Genomic DNA, 21,757 nt, shown 5'->3' on the forward strand with positions numbered 1-21,757 from the left:
AAAGCTTGAAAAAAACTGTGAGGAAAGATGTTTAGGTTTTTTTTCCTTACTTTTGTTGAAGATACTGAGCATCATCAGATGTATTACTTAAATTATGTATGTTCTCCTTGTTTTATTAAACTGTAGTGACTGCTTCAACATTCTAAGCAGCTTATTATGAATCCCATTTCAAAAACTGTCAGTTGAATGTAATTTGTTCGAGTAGAAAATAAACCCGTTTTATGGAGTGATTCTTTTTCAATCTCCACAGGATACTTGAGCTAGACTTAATAGTTAGAGATGAAGATGGAAATATCTTGGATCCAGATAAAACCAGCGTCATTAGCCTATTTCATGCACATGAAGAAGCTACTAATAAAATTACAGAGCGAATTAAAGAAGAAATGGTATGAACAATTTGCCAAAATTGGCTTTTCCTTTCAGAAAATGTTAATTCAGTTTACAGGGTGTTACCTGTTTGTTTAAACTTGATTTTTCTCCCAGTAAAACAAGTGGAAGTTTTGCCACCAATTTAAAGGAGCAGTTTCTGATCCCTAGTTGATAAATTATGGAACATGTCACCTCAGCTGTAAATACTTACTTTGTTTTACCAGACTTTGTCAAAATTTGCCTAACAGTGACTTCAGCAAGTTTCTCCGTGCATTGAATAAGATGAAAAAGGGCAACTGTTGATCTAACCCAACAACTGAAGAATAGACATGAGTGTTAATGACTGGCACTGGATTAAATACCTGGGCAAAGATGTCAAATGTCAATGCCTAAAATAAGATTCTTAAATGAATGGCTAGCCTCTGATGTGGTTTGACTTCCACAACTGCTAGTTTGTAGAATTAGAGCAGAAGAACATAAGAATGGCCCTACTGCGTCAGACCAAAGGTCCATCTAGCCCTGTATCCCACCTTCTGACAGTGGCCAGTGCCAGCTGCCCCAGAGGGAATGAACAGAACAGGTAATCATCAAGTAATCCATCCCCTGTCACCCATTCCCAGCTTCTGGCAAACAGAGGCTAGGGACACCATCCCTGCCCATCCTGGCTAATAGCCATTGATCGACCTATCCTCTATGAATTTATCTAGTTCTTTTTTGAAGCTCGTTTATAGTCTTGGCCTTCACAGCATCCTCTGGCAAGGAGTTCCACAGGTTGACTGTGTGTTGTGTGAAAAAATATTTCCTTCTGTTTGTTTTAAACCTGCTGCCTTTTAATTTCATTTGGTGGTCCTGAGTTCTTGTGTTAGGAGGAGGAGTAAATAACATTTCCTTATTTACTTTCTCCACACCAGTCATGATTTTATAGACCTCTATCATATTCCTCCTTCGTCCCTCTTCCAAGGTGAAAAGTCCCACTCGTCTTCATACGGCAGTCATTCCAAACCCCTAATACTTTGTTGCCCTTTTCTGAACCTTTTCCAATTCAAATATATCTTTTTTGAGATGGGGTGATCACATCTGCATGCAGTATTCAAGATGTGGGCGTACCATGGATTTATATAGAGGCAATATGATATTTTCTGTCTTATCATCTATCCCTTTTTAAATGATTCTCAACATTCTGTTCGGTTTTTTGACTGCCATGCACATTGAGTGGATGTTTTCAGAGAACTATCCACAATGACTCTAAGATATCTTTCTTGAGTGGTAACCGCTAATTTAGACCCCATCCTTTTATATGCATAGTTTGGATTATGTTTTCCAATATGCAATGTTTTTTCCAGTTGCTACTCCTATTGAATTTTGGCCACTTACCTGGGACTTAGGAGCTTTATTTAGATACCAAGTCTTGAAAATACTGGCCATGGGATATAAGCTGCTGCCAGTTAGTTGGTCTGACTCTGCCAAAAGGTTTAATGCGTATGAGAGAGGAAGTGGGTAAACGTAACAACTCTTGGCATGCTTGCTGATGATGTCAAGGTCTACATGATCAGAGCACACACATAATCTGCAGTCACATTTTAAAACATGGCTCACATGATTACACTTCATTGTCTTATAAATATTAAATTTATCCCAAGAACTAACAAGTGACATAAGGTTTGGTCTTTTTTTTTCTTATTGATCACAATGTAAATCAAATGAGGCATATGTTAAAGAAGAACAAAATGTTTGAGTGAGTTATGAAATCTCCAAATCATGACTACCATGAATAATGCATCGTAAATCAGTATTTAACACCACATTCCTTGTTGTCAGTCAGAAGCTCAATTGAATAAACAGTGCTTCCCAAATGTGGAAAGGTCATCACTAAGCAATACAAGACAGATTAAAGCCCTGCTAACCTGAGTCACTTCTAGAGAATTGTATTGTATTCTTTCTTTAAACATGTAGTGATGCAAGGTGCAATCACTGATTAAAACATCAGAGGGTCTCATATATACTTACTTTAAGGACAGTCCAGGAACAGATTCACTGCTCATCACCTTGTTCATACAGGCTGTGTATGTGAGTGAACATCTTATGCACCACCCAGCATTTTAGGAATGTATGGAGCAGTGGTTAGGCGCTAGGAAAGACTGTAAAGTGTGATAAATGTTTTAGGGTAAATTCTACCCCACTATGTTCCTTAAATTGAGAGCAGAACTGGGCCATTTTCAGACAAACCTTGAGTATAGAGCAGTAAGTGCAGGTCTTGCTGGCATTCAAATTAGTTTGGTCTAATTAATAATTTTCTTCTTTCTGTCTGTAGTCAAAGGATCAACCGGACTATGGAACATACTCCCGAATCTCCTCATCCCCCACGTACAGCCTTTACGTCTTTGTAAGAAATTTTGTATGCCGAATAGGAGAAGATGCAGAACTCTTCATGTCATTATATGATCCCCAGAAACACACAGTTATAAGGTAGGCTATATTATTTTCCCCTGGAGAATGAATAGTAAAGTGAGTTGCTCAAACTGGAGAGGGAGTGTAATGGCCAATGTACACACAAAGGGGAAAACTGTAAAAGAAAGATTTAGAAGGAAAAACCACATGCACTGCTGGAATCTAGTGATGCTAGGCTGGAGTATTGTGTAATAGCAAACAACTAAACTATATTGAGAGCAAATGGACCAGATGGTCTTGGCTTGAGTGTGCTCTGAAATCTTAAGTGACTGCTGATATTGCTTCAGAGCTGACTGATTTCCACATTGTGTAGGATTTTTTGAGCAAAGATTAATGAAATGTTAAGTCAGTTTTAGAGTTTGTTCAGTCTTCGTTTGGAATAACTACTTGCAGTCGATGTAGCAAGTGAGGCATCAAATGTTGTGAGTTCAGTATGATTGGTCTAAGTCCAGCCTTAACCAGTCAATCAAAACAGTAACACATTTGGGCAGAAGCTGAGCTGTTTGTTCAAATGTGTAGAAAAAATAAAAGTCAAGGTCACTGTTATCGCTGGTAGGCAGACAACCTTGAGGCAGCTACAGAGATTGAGTAGATGGACAGTTTGCTGCTGTGAAAAATGTTTCTTTGCCTCATTGCCAAAACGGAAGCTTTTGCAACAGGCAATGGACAATACAAACATCTGACCATCAACAGCTAAAATGTGTTTAATTATGAGAGTTTCCATCACCTTGACTATCAATGCCTAGGTGATTAGTATGGAAGAAATTCTATTGATGGGAAAAGCGGGGGATTATGTTTATATGTAGGACCATATGGGAGAGTCAAATAATACTGGATTTTAGGATCAGGACTGGAGCAACAGAACACTTACATAAGACGTACACACATGCTCCTTTCTATTGAGCAATTCTTATATTTGGGTTATAAATTAATCTGACAAGTTCTCAGATTTGAAGATTGCTGTACTGGATTCATTCTTTGACGAATTGTGTTTTTGGGAAGAAGTTTGACAAAACTAGCAATGTGCTGTAAACTTGCATAAGGAGACTTTTTTTTCTCTTTTCCGAATGGGAAGACAGCAAACAATGGGTAAAATTTAAAAGGGGCAAATCCCTAAATGCTGGGTGCAGGGGAACCCAGTAGAGTTCCAGCTCTTTGCCCTTGAGATCTTGGCCTTTGTGGCTTTGTAGTGGTGCATATCCTACTACCCTCTTCAATCAGTTACTCTGGGCAAGGCCTTCTGCTGCTACAGAGAAGGTGGGAGAGTGGTGGTTGTTGGTAATGGGATAGCACCTATAGGCCCTACTGTGCTAGGTGCTGTACACACATGTAGTAAAGAAGACAGCCTCTAATGCCAAGGAGCTCACTGACCAGGCACATGAAGGCAACAGGAGGTGAAAAACAAACAAACAAATGGGGCCCAAGAGGAGAAAAAAGAAGTACTGAAACTATTATTTTAAGTGTAATAAACTGCACTGATAGGACACATTCTCTCTAGTCACTGTTCAGAAATTAGTAGGTATTGAAACCAGGTAAATTCAAGGATGTACAGAAGGAGAACAATGTAGTAGCATTGCCATTTTTTCATTTGGGAGTTGTTCACATGCATAGGGATGGGGGTTCCATGACCGCCACTCCCAAAAGGAGGAGGAAGGTGGTGGTGGTTGGGGACTCCTTCCGAAGGGGGACTTAGTCATGTATCTGCTGTCCTGACTGGGAAAGCCAAGAAGTGTGCTGCTTGCCAGGAGCTAGGATTCACGATGTGACGGAGAGACTGCCAGGACTGATCAAGCCCTCGGATCGCTACCCCTTCCTGCCTGTCCATGTGGGCACCAATGATACTGCCAAGAATGACTTTGAGTGGATCACTGCAGACTACGTGGCTCTGGGAAGAAGGATAAAGGAGCTTGAGGTGCAAGTGGTGGTCTTGTCCATCCTCTCTGTGGAAGGAAAAGGCCTGGGTAGAGACTGTCGAATCATGTCAACGAATAGCTACGCAGGTGGTGGTGAAGAGAAGGCTTTGGATTCTTTGATCATGGACTGGTTTCCAAGAAGGAGGATTGCTAGGCATAGACGGGCTCCACCTAACAAAGACAGCGAAGAGCATCGTCGCAAGTAGGCTGGCTAAACTAGTGAGGAGGGCTTTAAACTAGGTTCACTGGGGAAAGGAGACCAAAGCCCTGAGGTAAGTGGGATACCAGGAGGAAGCATGAGCAGGAGAGCGCAAGAGGGGAGGAATACTGCCTCATACTAAGAAAACTCGCTGATCATCCTGCAAAAAGCCTGGGAAACCAGCAGGGAGAACTGGAAGTCCTGACACAGTCAAGTAATTACGATGTGATTGGAATAACAGAGACTTGGTGGGATAACTCGCATGACTGGAGTAGTGTTATGAATGGATATGAACTGTTCAGGAAGGACAGGCAGGGCAGAAAAGGTGGGGGAGTTGCATTGTATGTAAGAGCAGTGTGACTGCTCAGAGATCCGGTATGAAACTGCAGAAAAACCTGAGTCTCTGGATTAAGTTTAGAAGCATGAGCAACAAGGGTGGTGTCGTGGTGCGAGTCTGCTATAGACCACCAGACCAGGGGGATGAGGTGGATGAGGCTTTCTTCCGGCAACTAACAGAAGTTACTAGATCGCAGGCCGTGGTTCTTGCAGCCTCCTGATATCTGCTGGGAGAGCAATACAGCAGTGCATAGACAATCCAGGAAGTTTTTGGAAAGCGTAGGGGACAATTTCGAGGTGCAAGTGCTGGAGGAACCAACTAGAGGCAGAGCTCTTAACCTGCTGCTCACAGACAAGGAAGAATTAGCAGGGGAAGCAAAAGTGGATGGGAACCTGGGAGGCAGTGACCATGAGATGGTTGAGTTCAGGATCCTGACACAAGGAAGAAAGGAGAGCAGCAGAATATGGACCCTGGACATCAGAAAAGCAGCTTTTGACTCCCTCATGGAACTGATGGGCAGGATCCCCTGGGAGAATAAAATGAAGGGGAAAGAAGTCCAGGAGAGCTGGCTGTATTTTAAAGAATCCTTATTGAGGTTGCAGGAACAAACCTTCCTGATGTGTAGAAAGAATAGTAAATATGGCAGGCGACTAGCTTGGCTTAACAGTGAGATCCTTGCTGATCTTAAATACAAAAAAGAAGCTTACAAGAAGTGGAAGATTGGACAAATGACCAGGGAAGAGTATAAAAATATTGCTTGGGTATGCAGGAGTGAAATCAGGAAGGCCAAATCACACCTGGAGTTGCAGCTAGCAAGAGAGGTTAAGAGTAACAAGAAGGGTTTCTTCAGGTATGTTAGCAACAAGAAGAAAGTCAAGGAAAGTGTGGGCCCCTTACTGAATGAGGGAGGCAACTTAGTGACAGAGGATGTCGAAAAAGCTAATGTACTCAATGCTTTTTTTTGCCTCTGTCTTCACATACAAGGTCAGCTCCCAGACTACTGCACTGGGCAGCACAGCATGGGGAGGAGGTGACCAGCCCTCTGTGGAGAAAGAAGTGGTTCGGGACTAAAGTAATTCACTTAGTCATCCCGGTTAATGTTGTTTCGTCGTTGCTGATCAATTAGGGAACATGCTCATTTAAAGTTGTGCAATGCTCCCTTATAATGGTTGCTTGATGGCTGCCTGCTTTGTCCACTACTTGCAGGAAGAGCAGCTAGTTGGTGGGGGCTAGGAACCAGGGTGGACTGGCAGCCCCCAATCAGCTCCACGCTCCCCTAAGTTCCCTGTGCAGCAGCCACCCAGCAGGCTACCAATTGCCAGCAGTTCAGCTGTCCCTCCCTGCACTGCCATGTGCTGCTCCTGCCCTCTGCCTTGGAGCGGCTCCTGGGAGCCTCCTGCTTGCTGTGTGGGGGTGGGGGTGGGAAGGGGGCTAATGTCAGGGTGTCCCCCTCCCCACTGCTCCTGCCCCAGCTTACCCCTTCTCCATACAGAGGAGGGTGGAGACAGGGCAGGGCTCAGGATGGAGCCCACAGCTGCTGTCTCAACTTCCTGATCTTTTTAAAGGCAACGTACTTAGTTGGGTCAGCATACTTAAAGGGGCAATGCACATCTCTCTCTCTCTCTCTCTCTCTTCCCCCCCCCACCCCAACACACACATGTTGTGTGTCTCTGTCTGCCATGCTGTCTCCCCTCCCTCCATTCGTGCTGCCTTGTCGTGTGTGAGGCTACATTAACAACAATGTGTTAACCCGTGAGGCTCACCCGAGTACTAGTTCATCATTTAGCAGTAAGGCATTCCCTGGGAAATATCCCATCCTCTTCCACACACTAACTTCACCACCTCAACTTCACAATCATCATTGCTGTATATAGTATTCAACTGTTTGTTTAAAACTTCTACTGTGTGTGTGTGTATATATATGTGTGTGTGTGTATACTTTTTTGTGTGGTGACATTTTTTTCCCTGGAACCTAACCCCCCTTATTTACATTAATTCTTATGGGAAAGTAACATCATTTTGCTTAAAGTCGCATTTTTCAGGAATATAACTACAATGTTAATCGAGAAGTTACTGTATTTAGAAAAGCTGGATAAGCACAAGTCCATGGGGCCGGATGCACTGCATCTGAGGGTGCTAAAGGAGTTGGCTGATGTGATTGCAGAGCCTTTGGCCATTATCTTTGAAAACCTATGGCGATCAGGGGAGGTCCCGGACGACTGGAAAAAGGCTAATGTAGTGCCCATCTTTAAAAAAGGGAAGAAGGAGGATCAGGGGAACTACAGGCCAGTCAGCCTCACCTCAGTCCCTGGAAAAATCATGGAGCAGGTCCTCAGTGCTTCAGAATTGATTCCTTTAGAGGAGAGGAAAGTGATCAGGAAGAGTCAGCATGGATTCACCAAGGGAAAGTCGTGCCTGACTAATCTAATTGCCTTCTATGATGAGATAACTGGTTCTGTGGATGAGGGAAAAGCAGTGGACATGTTATTCCTTGACTTTAGCAAAGCTTTTGATATGGTCTCCCGCAGTATTCTGGCCAGTAAGTTAAAGAAGTATGGGCTGGATGAATGGACTATAAGGTGGATAGAAAGCTGGCTGGATCGTCAGGCTCAATGGGTAGTGATCAATGGCTCCATGTCTAGTTGGCAGCCGGTATCAAGCGGAGTGCCCCAAGGGTCGGTCATGGGGCCAATTTTGTTGAATATCTTCTTTTAATGATCTGGAGAATGGCGTGGATTGCACCCTCAGCAAGTTTGCAGATGACACTAAACTGGGAGGAGTGGTAGATACACTGGACGATAGGGATAGGATACAGAGGGACCTAGACAAATTAGAGGATTGGGCCAAAAGAAACCTGATGAGGTTCAACAAGGGTAAGTGCAGAGTCCTGCACTTAGGACAGAAGAATCCCATGCACTGCTACAGACTAGGGACCGAGCGGCTAGGCAGCAGTTCTGCAGAAAAGGACGTGGGGATTACAGTGGACGAGAAGCTGGATATGAGTCAACAGTGTGCCCTTGTTGCCAAGAAGGCTACCCACATTTTGGGCTGTATAAGTAGGGGCATTGCCAGCAGGGACGTGATCATTCCCCTCTATTCGATATTGGTGAGGCCTCATCTGGAGTACTGTGTCCAGTTTTGGGCCCCACACTACAAGAAGGATGTGGAAAAATTGGAAAGCATCCAGCGGAGGGCAACAAAAATGATTAGGGGGCTGGAGCACATGACTTATGAGGAGAAGCTGATGGAACCGAGATTTAGTCTGCGGAAGAGAAGAATGGGGGGCGGGGTTTGATAGCTGCTTTCAACTACCTGAAAGGGGGTTCAAAAGAGGATAGATCTAGTCTGTTCTCGGTGGTACCAGATGACAGAATGAGGAGTAATGGTCTCAAGTTGCAGTGGGGGAGGTTTAGGTTGGATAGTAGGAAAAACTTTTTCACTAGGAGAGTGGTGAAGCACTGGAATGGGTTACCTAGGGAGGTGGTGGAATCTCCTCCTTTAGAGGTTTTTACAGTCAGGCTTGACCACTTCTCTTGGTAGTTCATTCTGAAGGGTAATTTGAGGTGGTTTTAAAAAAAAAAAGTAATCATAATTACTTTGTTGAGGTAGACTTACTCCATGGAAGATGAAGTTCATTTCTTTGTTTTGGCTTTCAAATGAGAGGTGCTTTCCTTTGGATATTTCCATCTGCGCTTATGCAATCTTGGGAGGTTGGTGGATGTACTGTGATGGATTGGGCTTCTAATTGTTTTTCATTCATGCATTGTTGCAAGAAGTGAGAGATACTGGTTACTTTTCTGCACATGTGCAGGAGCCGGACTTGTAAACATAAACCTACAACATATTTTGACAAATGATTAAGTCTTCTGTGTTTTAAGCCTATACATTCAAATAGTCAAAAACAAAATATTAAAAATGGATGATAATGGGGCTGATGATGTTTCATATTTACTCAGATACAATAGAAATGGAATTTTTTTTGCTTAGTGTTTTAAAATGATTTTGGATCCCTGTTTTTGGGCACAAAAATGGCAACACAATATTTTCTTTGGGATGTGTACTTAGGAAAAAATGTTCAGTGACTGGAACAATGCGAAGAGTGAGGGAAATGGTCAAATCATGAATAATGAATCTAAAGATGTGGTACTGTATGGTATTCTCTTATGTGTTTTGTATTAAGCAGTACTACAGTACTTAATGACACATGGTGAAGAATTTTGTTAAATGACATTAACAAATTATTTCTTTCTGTCTTTAAACAGTGAGAATTACTTGGTGAGATGGGGGAGTAAAGGTTTTCCAAAGGAGATTGATATGCTCAACAATCTGAAAGTGGTGTTCACTGTGAGTAAACATTTTTCATATTTGACTAGATTTTGAATTTGCAAATAGGATTCTCATTTCTGATGGTCACTCCCAGAATTTTTTGTGTGTTTGGGGGAAGGCTTGAATGACCTCAGAAAGGAAGTTAGTCTGAGTAATTAAATGGAGAGGAGCATTTGCAAACTAACTCTGTTTGGATCTGAGTTCACCTCCCTACTATATCATGTTTGATTAACCGGTCTTACTACTTAAATGATTTTCACTTCAAGTCCAATTAAATTGGCTCATTACAAGTAATAATTTTAAGATGGAGGATGTTTGTGCACTCTGCTTATGGTTAGATGAGCAAAAGGGTATATGAATGGCATAGTAGGACAGATAGAAATTATTTAGATGAAGCTGTTTGGTATTTATTCATGTCTCTGATTTGTCAAATTATTTGGCAAAAGTTAATGTTCATACCATTACTGATGCAAATATCAAAATCTAGTAGAATTTCAGTACTAAACCTGTAGGCAGATGTTGTATAATAAGCAGGGGGATGTAGATATCTATCAGGCATTCATATTGCAGAACAGTAACCAGTGATTCATGCCATAAATATATAAAGAGATGAAGACCTCACTAAATCAGTGTCACTGAATATTAATGAAAAAATTATCTAACCAACATAGTGACTTAGTTTCCCCAATCAAATGAACCTGAGGAACCTTGGAAGATCCTTCATATTTGGAAATTCTCCTTACACGGTTAATGGGAACTTATTAAAAATGATAAACAACCATGCATATATTCGTAAATTATTTTCAGTGTAATGTTAAGGGTGTAAACTACATAATGTCCATAAATACTCAGAGGTGAAAAAAAGTGGTGGATGATATAGTTGTGGTAGGAGAGAATTTCTGAAAATTTTTTTCTTTTAGAACCAGATAATTTTGAGGCTCTATAATGTCTCTTCCAAGTGTGTCTCTAGTCTATTGAAAGAGCTGCTACTCAAACCCTAATTCTCAGCATCATAACTTGAAGCTGGACTTAAAGTTTGCTGAGTGAAACTGGGGTTAAGTACACATGATTAACTTTAGTGGGGCTTAATGTGCTTAAAGTGATGTTGAAAGTCATATTGAAAACACAAGCGGAGAATATTATCGCTGAAAAACAAGCTGGCTTTCATGCTGGAAGAAGCAGCACAGAACAGATTTTCAACTTTCATGTTCTATGTGAGAAGTACTTACAACACCAGCAAGACATCTACCATGTCTTTATTAACTTCAAGAAGGCGTTTGACAGAGTATGGCATGAAGCTCTCTGGGCAACCATGAAGTACAATGTTGGTTGTAAGCTTATTCCAACCATTAAACAACTGTATTCCAAGGCCAGCAGTGCAGTTCTCATCAATGGCACAACAGGAAAGTGGTTTTGCATTTGATGAACTGGGTTTTAGCCCATGAAAGCTTATGCCCAAATAAATTTCTTAGTCTCTAAGGTGCCACAAGGACTCCTCGTTGTTTTTGCTGATACAGACTAACTTGGCTACCGCCCTGAAACGTATCACTGTCAGTCGACAAGAGCTGGAGACAGTGAAACAGTTCAAGTATTTCACTGATGAAAGATCAAAGGCAGAAATTCTGGCAAGAACTGCGCAAACAGCAGCAGCAGTGGCAAAGCTAAAGCCATTTTGGAGAAATAAGAACTTCCAAACTGAAACTTCTGTATGCACACAAGACGTGGACCCTTAAGGCAAAACTTGAATGGAAAATATAGGTAGGAGAGAAGATACTTAAACCACGTCACTAATGAAGAGGTCCGCAACATCACCCAATGTACTGGGTCATATGAAGACCTCCTGATGACAGTGAACAAGCGCAAGCTGAAGTGGTATGGTCATGTAACAAGATCATCTGGCCTATCCAAGAGCATCCTCCAAGGGACAGTACAGGGAAAAAGAAGAAGAGATGGATTGACAACATAAAAGAATGGACACGAATGGACGTTGCAGAGACTCAAGCACTGACACACAATTGTCAAGGGTGGAGACAATTGGTTGCTCATCAATGATGGTACCCCAACAACCAATGCGGTTATGGGAGTGATGATGAATGTGCTTAAAAGCTCAGTTGAACCAGAGCAAAATCTTCCTTCTCATATACATTTAAATCTTTGTACTATATCCCTACTTAATCTATGATAGCCTCTCTGACTGATGCCTTTAGCCCTGTCTACAATAAAGAATATCTTTTAGATTCAGGAGCTTTTGCAGCACTAGCTCTTGGGTGAGTAGATTGCCAACGCCCTCACCATTTTATTTAGAATCACTGGTGTTAGCAATGCTGGACATTGCTGAAAAAATATATGGATATCTTTTGTCTCGTCTCATTCTCAGGTCTGTGCATTATTTGGAAAAGTCTCCAATTTCATGTACAACAGGGGCCTGATCCAAAGCTCACTGAAGTTGAGGGAAACCTGAATACCCTTTTTGTCCTTTCTTTGAAACTCATTTTAACATACCGTTTCCCACAGAACTGTGAAATATCTCCTCCTCTTTCCTCTCAATGTTGCCCTGTGCAGCATTTTCCTGAGAATGAGATGGTATCACCATGTATAAGAGCTTTGTGTTGGAAGTGTGTTGGGCACTGATGGTGCGATATAAATAAATGCCTGAATGCCCTATTTGTGAGATGAAGTTGCATAAGCCAAATCAAGTACAAGTATTGAGATAGTTAAGCTAAATTAAGCAGAAATATTTATCTTGAGTTAATTTGAAAGTGTACCATGACATATATAAATAAATAAATAAATATGGTGCACAACATGGATGAGTATATGTTGCTGTACTTCAGCATTTTGTGACTTATTTTAATTACACAGCCTTAACATTACATACATTGGTGTTTTTTAATTTCAAGAAGAAGAGGGAAGGGGAAGAAAAGAAATTTGCCTTTTTCTGATATTTTAAATGTTCCCTGTTAGATTTTGAATTTGGCTTCTCATGAAGGTTAGTTGACTGGGAGAAGGGTCAGAGTTCAGACTTAATTAACTGATCACAGATGGGGGCATGGTGAGTTCTGACTTGAGCTTCTGCTAGTGTAAGCTAGAGGGCAGCCTTCTGCAGGCTGGGTTAAAAAGGCAGCAGCACATCAGTTTACACGAAGGCTGATGTATTATTTCCACTGAATGCATCCGATGAAGTGAGCTGTAGCTCACGAAAGCTTATGCTCAACTAAATTTGTTTGTCTCTAAGGTGCCACAAGTACTCCTTTTCTTTTTGCGAATACAGACTAACACAGCTGCTACTCTGAAACCTATTGCTAAGGCTGAGAGTTTGTCACAGAAGTCACGGATGCTGTGACTTTCCAGGACTTCCGCAGCTGGCCCTGAGCAGTCAGCCTCAGCCGTTGGAGCAGGGGCCAGCTATTGGCACCCCGGGGTCCCCCAAAGCAGCAGCACCTCAGGACCCCAGGAGCAGCTAAGTTTTAGTAGGGGTATTTATAATAAAAGCCATTGATGGGTCACAGGATGTGAATTTTTGTTTACTAAAAATACCCTGCTAAAACTTAGCCTTACTAGTTGACAACAGAAAAAGTTAGACACAGAATTAAACTATTTCAATGCAAGAAATTTCTAGGGAGCAGAAAGAATGGCCAAGATCTCCTAAAATTATGGGACCTGTAGCTTTTCCATTCTTGTAGTGTTCTCCTTGTTTCTGATGCTAAGGCCATGATTTGACTGCATTAAAATGACATATTATTGCTCATGCAAATAACCCCTGATTTATGGAAGCCCAGTCCACCCCTGAGCTTTCTAGACTAGAAAGTTCTGATGATTAGCGTGATGTCATAAAGGGAGCTGGCCTTTTTGGGAAGGCAGAAAACTTTGCTGACAACACTGACTGTGCTTAATGATTTTATTTTCAGTTGGGTATACATTCCCAACTCCCGTCCCAATTTTTTTCCCCAACTTGCCTTGGATGTACTTCTAAATTGGAACTGGTTACATGTGGAGTTTCCATCCAGTGATTGGTAAATTGGGGGTGTCACGTTTGGAGAAGGAAAAAGAAAGTGGATATTTTTTCCCACTTTTTTGAACTGAAAAATGGCTGAAGAGATTTTACTTCAAAATGTTAGCTGTGGACCAAAAACATGAGACTCTCAAACTAAAAATGACTTCATGAAAACTTGCTGTGTGTGTGAGACAGGGGAACAAGGATATTAATTCAAGTCTTGTGCAATCCTAATGATATTAGTTGCTACCAGGCAACCACTAAACAATAACTGTATCCTCTCCTTTCCTGTTGTAAGTGGAAGTGAAAGAAATCTTATGACTGAGTCTGTCCTCACAATCTATCCCCAGTCTTGAAGATTCAGGATATTTGTATGAGCTTTCAAGCTCTTAGATGCTTATCCTACACAGTTTCTGAAACTTTTCTGACTTGCAGTTCTGTGCTGTGCTGTGAGGATAATTTTTTAGTTTTCAGTAACATTAGAATAAATTGCAAAGATTGTGAATCTCATCAGAAGCAACGAAACTCTACGTTCCATTTCTGACTGAACTCCCAAATTGCAGTTGGGCTGTTTCTCTGGATGTGGGCCAAAATACCATGATAAATACTTCTTTACAACATTGTGAGTTGACTACTTAAATGCATGTAGTAAATTAAGCCATACGTTAGCTTTATCATAATCGTAAATTAAATCAACTCAAACTGATGATGGTGCAAATATTTGACTGGTTATTATGCATCGTGAGCATATAACACCAATGCTCCAGGAATAGTGTGGTTTGCCTGCTGTTTCTGGCAGAGTTTGAGTTGCTATTGACCTATAAAACCCTAAATGTTTTGGGGACTGTCTGCTGGGGACTGCCTCTCCCCCATGTAATATTGCCACAACTGGGATCAGTGGAGATGCTCAGTCCTGAGTCTTGTCAGATGAAAGGAGAGGGACTTGAGATCACTCTCCCCGTGCCTCTGGGTCTGAAATTAGCCCATATTCACTCACCTTCAGGGAATGCTGCAGAGCCCATCTATTTGCTCAGACATTTGAGGAGGCTTTAGTTGTCTGGGCTTTTGGGGTGGAGGTCTTGAGGAAGATGGTTATTAGCTTAACTTTAGGCTGGCAGGGATGTTATATTATTCAGGGTGCTGGGTTAGCAGCTGCATTTGATGGGTTGTACAACTGCCAGCCTCTTTGAATTAATGGAGGCGCTTAGTGGTTTTCAAACTAGGATGCGTGAGAAAAATCCTGTAATGGCAAACAAAGCAATTTATTTCGTAAGACTTGGCAATCTAATCATAGGTATATTATGACCCTATCTCAGATGGGGGTATACAGTAGACTACGTTACTTGGAGAGGAGTATACAGCCTAGAAGTTTGAAAACCACTGCAGTAGCGATTAGGATGGGTGATTTCCTGTTTGTACTAATGATAATGAACACTTCTAGATGGTTCTCTCCTTTATCCTTCCTCTATCTCCTTCCAGTTCTCTAGCACTGCCTCTTCTGTTTCCCCATACTCACAACTTTTGTATAATATCAGGATACTCTGTCCTGTAGCTCTTGCTGTGTGGAAATGCCTTTCTCCCTCTCTTTCCTTACCTTTTTGTATCATTTAAAATGTCAACTTTGTTTGGACAATGTTAAATCATAGCTTTCCTTCCCTGAGTATATCTTAGTTTCTTTTTCTGTTTCTTGTCAATTGGTATTGTAATTAGGGCCCCTGTTGAAATTTCATTTGCTGCAGAATGTCAGTGGTCCATATTTTAATAATCCTCTTGTCATCTATTTTTAGGATCTTGGAAACAAAGATCTTAACCGAGACAAAGTTTATTTGATTTGTCAAATAGTCCGGGTTGGAAGAATGGATCTAAAAGATAGCAATATGAAAAAATGCACTCAAGGATTGCGACGGCCGTTTGGTGTGGCAGGTGACAACCATTTCATTTAAAATTATTTGCAGCATTTGCTTCTAATCACAGCCCATTTACATTTATTGTTTTTTTTGTAATGAAAAATTTAAAAACTTGATTACTTAAAGGCAGAGAAAAAAAGCATTAAGATGAACCTTAAAATGGAAGAATGCCTTTGATTAAACACATGAATGAAAGCATGTTTAAATATTTGTAGTAATTACTGATGGAAAAAAATTCTCCAGGAATCTAGTGTGTGTGGTATATTGAGCTGTGCAGCTTGCAGCATCTCACACAATATAAGAGCCTGATCCTGTCTACACTTAATAGGAGCAGAGTACTATATCCTCTAAGAACATAAGAATGGCCATACTGGGTCAGATTAATGGTCCATCTAGCTTAGTATCCTCCTTCCAACAGTGGCTGGTGTCAGATGCTTCAGAGGGAATGAACAGAACAGGGCAATTTATCAAGTGATCTATCCCATGTCATCCACGTTAACAGATAGCAGGTTTTTAAAACAAACAAAAGGAAGTATTTCACACAATGCACAGTCAATCTGTTAAACTCCTTGCCAGGGGATTCTGTGAAGGCCAAAAGTATCACTGGGTTAAAAAAAAGAATTAGATAAATTCATGGAGCAGAAGTCCATCAATGGCTATTAACCAAGGTGACCTGGAACACAACCCCATGCTCTGCAGCAACTATGGTTCTTTAAGGATGTTGTCAGTATGGATCCTGCAACTCGCTCTCCATCCCTGCTTTTTGGAACGTGGGCTTTGAGTCACAAGGGAACTGAGGAAGTATTGCCCTTTATGCCTTCATATGGGAGCACGAGGAGGGAGAGAACGCATACTGATGCTCTGTCATAAATATAAAGGGAAGGTAACAGCCTTCCTGTATACAGTACTTAAAATCCCTCCTGGCCAGAGGCACAATATCCTTTTACCAGTAAAGGGGTAAGAAGCTCAGGTAACCTGGCTGGCACCTGACCAAAAGGACCAATAAGGGGACAAGATACTTTCAAATCTAGGTGGGGTGGCGGGGAAGGCTTTTGTCTGTCTGTCCTGTGTGCTTGCTGGAGAGAGATCAAGAAAGCAAGCAATCCAACTCCATTAGAATTAGTAAGTACTAGCAAGGAAATGCGTCCGTTTACTTTTGTTTTGGCTTCTGATTTTCTCTGTGCTGAGAGGAAGGTGTATTCCTGGTTTTCTTTTTGTAACTTTAAAGTTTTTGCCCAGAGGGAAATCCTCTGTGTTTTAAATCTGATTGCCCTGTGAGATTAGCTTCCCTTCTAATTTTACAGAGGTGCTTCTTTTACCTTTTTTCTTTCTAATAAAGTTCTGTTTCTTTTAAGAGCCTGACTGATTTCTATATTGTCCTAAGACCCAGGGGTTTGGGTCTGTGATCACTTTGTAACCAATTGGTTAGGATATTATTCTCAAGCCTCCCCAGGAAAGGGGGTGTAAGGGCTTGGGGGGATATTTAGGGGGAATAGGAACTCCAAGTGGTCCTTTCCCTGAATCTTTGTTAAATCACTTGGTGGTGGCAGCATACCCTCCAAGGGCAAAGAGTTTGTGCCTTGGGGAAGTTTTACCCTACGCTGGTAAAAATAAGCTTAGGGGGTCTTTCATGCGGGTCCCCACATCTGTACCCTAGAGTTCAGAGTGGGGAGGGAACCCTGACAGCTCATTGATTTTTTTTTTTTAAATGAAGTCTTTTGGCCTTGTGTCCATGAGGCTCATGCACAAGTACAGTGGTATCAACGCTGACTAAAACAACTCAAAGAACAGCAAATATCGTAGGGTAAGTGTCCATTCTTTCTGGGTGCTACTGCATCAGGTTTCAAAACTACAATTAGAAATTTTTGTTGGTCCCCAATATTACAATGAAGAATGAAATAGAAAACTGTACATCTGACAACTTGCATATTGGAAAACTAAGCTTCAGTGCCATTGGGTATTTGGAAACAGTTAATGGGAGAATAGGAATTAAAATAAACCATTTCTACATGGAAATTATATCATAGCACCTGGAAAAGGTTTTTTTTTTTCTTTTTCTTTCTCTCTCTAAACTTGTACACACACAGAGTTCAGCTTATTAGGTTTTAACAAAGGCTTTAGCCTCAAGTCTATTCATATTGAATTTCATCTCCTTGGGGAAGGTACAACGTATGGCATCCCAATTGAGTGTAAATAACTTTTTTGGTAAAGATCAACCATATATTGTATTTTACATTGCTAGCAATAACTGATGAAATACCATTGTATAATATCTTTCCATCTAATAACCCTGAAAATCATATCTTAAAATGCATACCTGTCCTGAAGCATAATGTTAGTGAGAGAGAGGAATAATTTTTCATGTTCTTATATATTAATGAATTTTATTTCTACTTTTCTAGTTATGGATATTACAGATACCATAAAAGGTAAAGCGGAAAGCGATGAAGAGAAGCAGCATTTCATTCCTTTTCACCCGTAAGAGTCAAATTTATTTTTTACAATACAGCAATTCATTTTACATGCAAAAATTTCTGGCTATGTGAATGTGCTTGTCATGGATCTTTTCTTTATTACAGATAAAGTGATTTTAATTGCATTATATGAATATCAATGTTAGTACAGTCTGAAGTACTAAAAAGAAAACAAGTAATTCTATGGGAATATGAGTGAAAAATATTAATAAGATTAACGTGAAATGTGACAAAGACATGGAAGTTTTTCATAGGGCATCAGCTAAGTATAAATGAATTCAAACTGATGTCTTCACTCCACACTCATCCAGCATTATGACCTATTAAACAGAATCAAAGTATATGAATGTACACCAATCCATTCTAGACATGATTGTAGGTGGTAAATACTGTGTATATTTCATGAGTTTGAGTGAGCTGTGAAGTTGGGCTACTGAACAAGTTGAAAGGTGACTGAATTTTGAAAAAGGAAGTTCAAATTTCAATTGCACTGCAAGGCAATCTTTGACTCTCAAATTGGTACTCACACATAAATAGAGAGAGAGTCTGAAGTATAGGCACACATTGGAAACCGTTATTGAATGGCATTCTGCATAATACTGCAAGTGTTTGTATGTTCTGTGGAGAATATACCAGTTTGCCAAGCACTTAAGCATTGGCCCTACTTCCCTTTTTTACAATTCTATCTGAGTCATTTGAGCTGGGTGTCAAGAAGCATTCCTGAACTGGATAGTAGAGGAAAAGGGAAGGGGGTTCTAATGCACCTCTGGCTTCTGATGAGGAAAACTGTATTGGGAAAAGGCACTAATTGAACCCATTAGGATTACCACACATATAGGGCCTAATCACATCAGCCACACTATCAGAAGCTCATTCACCTGCACATCTACCAATGTGATCATCAATATGACATCATGTGACAGCAGTGCCCCTCTGCCATGTACATTGGTCAAACTGGACAGTCTCTACGTAAAAGAATAAATGGACACAAATCAGATGTCAAGAATTATAACATTCATAAACCAGTCGGAGAACACTTCAATCTCTGTGGTCACTCGATTTCTGATCTCAAAGTGACTATCCTTCAACAAAAAAACTTCGAAAACAGACTCCAACGAGAGACTGCTGAATTGGAATTAATTTGCAAATTGGATACAAATTAACTTAGGCTTGAATAGAGACTGGGAGTGGTTGAGTCATTATACTAAGTAAAACTATTTTCCCTTGTTTATTCCCCTCTCCCCCCCGCCCCCACTGTTCCTCAGACATTCTTGTTAACTCCTGGAAATGTGCTGGAAATGGCCGACCTTGATTATCACTTCAAAAGGTTTTCTCTCCCCCCACCCCACTCTCCTGCTGATAATAGCTCATCTTAAGTGATCTCTCCTTACAATGTGTATTTTTTCATGGTTTGTGTGTATATAAATCTCCTCACTGTATTTTCCACTTTATGCATCCGATGAAGTGAGCTGTAGCTCACGAAAGCTTATGCTCAAATAAATGGGTTAGTCGCTAAGGTGCCACAAGTACTCCTTTTCTTTTTGCGAATACAGACTAACACGGCTGCTACTCTGAAACCACACATATCAAAAACCTTTGATTTTGCAAGAAGGCACAATCTGTTGTTGACCTGAATTTGATGGGTTAGTTGTTACGGCTCACCACTGATTGCATCCTACCAGAAGATTTATAGGTTCTTATCCAATTCAGACGACAGAGCTCAAGAACTCAGAGAGTTCTATATCGGGAGAGGATTCTCGGAGTGCTTGGCAAGAACACGTACACTGAGGACAATACCAAATTGATAAAACCTTTATTGAAATTAACATTAAAAATAAGAAATGCAATGAAACTTATAACTGCAAAAAAGTAAAAGAATTCCAAAACTCCTGGTTGTACCATTTCTATTATAAGTACCTTAACCTAACATACTCACACCTTTCCTTGAGGACCCGGTAATAGGAGGTGAAGGACCAGCCTCACTCCTGGCATGCCCAATTACGCAATGGTGCTGGCTTCCCCAATGTTTAGGAATGTTGAATAGTTATACTATACTGCACAAGCTGAGCTGATAGAATGATAAAATAGATAGATAGAGCTTAGAACTTAGAAGAGCTGAACTTCAAAGAACCGAACTGAACTCTCTTACAAGGTATTTTATAGGATCCTGACCTATGTAATTCAGGCCCAATCTACTATACCCAAATCTTATTTCCATACCCTAAGAAATTTATGGGTACCCTTCTCCTATAGGCAGTGGTGAGCTGGAGCCGGTTCGCGTGAACTGGTTGTTAAATTTTGAAGCCGGTTTAGAACTGGTTGCTAAAGGGGTGGCACAAAGACACTGAGTGTGGTATAATTGCCTGGATAGGGTCACTGGGCTTTAACATCCAGAAGGGACATGGGTCCAAGATTATCTTAGGCCTGGTCTACTCTGGGGGGGGGGGGAGGGGGGGAAGATCACTAAGTGCATAGTGGTGGGGATTGGTAAATAATTAAGTTGTAAAGAACAATGACTGAGGGCATTGGCTTTATTGCTTCCTTAATTATTTGGTATGTTCAGTGCTTACTAGGGAATTTTTTCTATTTTCCTTTAGAGTGGTTGCAGAGAATGATTCTTTACACAGTCTCTTAGGAAAAGTCACAGCTTCAAAAGGCGACAGTGGCGGGCAAGGTAAAGTAGTCTTTGTATGTAAGCAAAACAATACATTGTATTTATAAATCTTGGTTTCACGTTTTTTTAGTCTGGGTTTCAAATCAGTCCCTGCACTTCAGTCATTGGGCTAGATATACTGTGACGCTGACAATGATGAATGTAAATCTTTGTGGGGGAGTTAGAGGCTATTTAGATAATAAGCACCTTCTCACTGGGAAAAGTGGCTTTAGTTACGGTTTAAGTGGTAGCTGCTTTTTGGCTGGGGAGGTGGGAAAGGTGACATTTGTAAGCAGTTCTCTAGAGGAGAGAAAAATGGTAACTTAATTCAAAGTAAACTCCAAAGAAGTTAATTACATAATCTCTCACTTTGTCTATAGGTCTGTGGGTAACTATGAAAATGCTTGTTGGAGACATGACTCAGATTAGGAAGGACTACCCCCATCTCGTTGACAGGACAACAGTTGTTGCAAGGAAGCTGGGATTCCCTGAAATAATCATGCCAGGTAGGAGGTGATTTGTTCTTCACTGAAAATAGAGTTTCACCTTTTCACTGTAAAGCCTAGTATAAATATCTGTAATATTTAGCTTGGAGCTTACTTCAGTGTACACTTCAGGGTGATTTCTAATTTAAATATTAGAAGTTTACATCAATCAGTGAAATATAATTACTTAGGAAAAATGTAAGGATAAATCATTTAAAACAAAAATACTTAAATGAAGACAAAGATCAGGGATGGTGTTGGCCCACTGCTCAGTGGAGAAGGTGAGCTGGTGACAGATGATGATAGGAAGGCAGAGCTGTTCAATGAATACTTTGCTTCAGTCTTCTCACAAAAAATAACACGTGACTGGACGACTAGTGAAATTACCATAGACGACAAAGAGGAAGGGATGCAGATTGGGATAAGTAAAGAACATTTCAGATCTTCTGACTAATTTGAATGAATTCAAGTTAGTGGGGCCTGATGCTATTCATCCCAGAGTGCTGAAGGAATTAGTTGAAGAAATCTTTGAGCCACTGGCAATAAGATTTGCAAATTCATGGATGATAGGGGAGGTCCTAGAAGACAGGAGGAGGGCTAATGTAGTGCCTATATTCAAAAAGGGGGGAAAAGGAGGAGCCAGGGAACTATA

The 21,757-nt window shown here is 40.8% G+C and overlaps 1 protein-coding gene across 1 annotated transcript in view; it reads left to right on the forward strand.

Moving 5' to 3' along the window:
• The first annotated feature begins 287 nt into the window (after nt 1–287).
• Nucleotides 288–21,757, forward strand: part of DOCK2 (dedicator of cytokinesis 2) — a 449,812-nt gene continuing 428,342 nt past the window's right edge. Inside the window, exons 1-7 of the mRNA XM_074960680.1 lie at nt 288–386; nt 2,681–2,835; nt 9,529–9,610; nt 15,374–15,509; nt 17,896–17,971; nt 20,565–20,641; nt 21,001–21,126. Coding sequence (XP_074816781.1) covers nt 384–386; nt 2,681–2,835; nt 9,529–9,610; nt 15,374–15,509; nt 17,896–17,971; nt 20,565–20,641; nt 21,001–21,126 — 655 coding nt within the window. The 5' untranslated portion in view covers nt 288–383. The remainder of the gene's footprint in view (nt 387–2,680; nt 2,836–9,528; nt 9,611–15,373; nt 15,510–17,895; nt 17,972–20,564; nt 20,642–21,000; nt 21,127–21,757) is intronic.

The sequence above is a fragment of the Natator depressus genome, chromosome 8 (genome assembly GCF_965152275.1).
Source record: "Natator depressus isolate rNatDep1 chromosome 8, rNatDep2.hap1, whole genome shotgun sequence".
Classification (NCBI taxonomy): Eukaryota; Metazoa; Chordata; order Testudines; family Cheloniidae; genus Natator; species Natator depressus.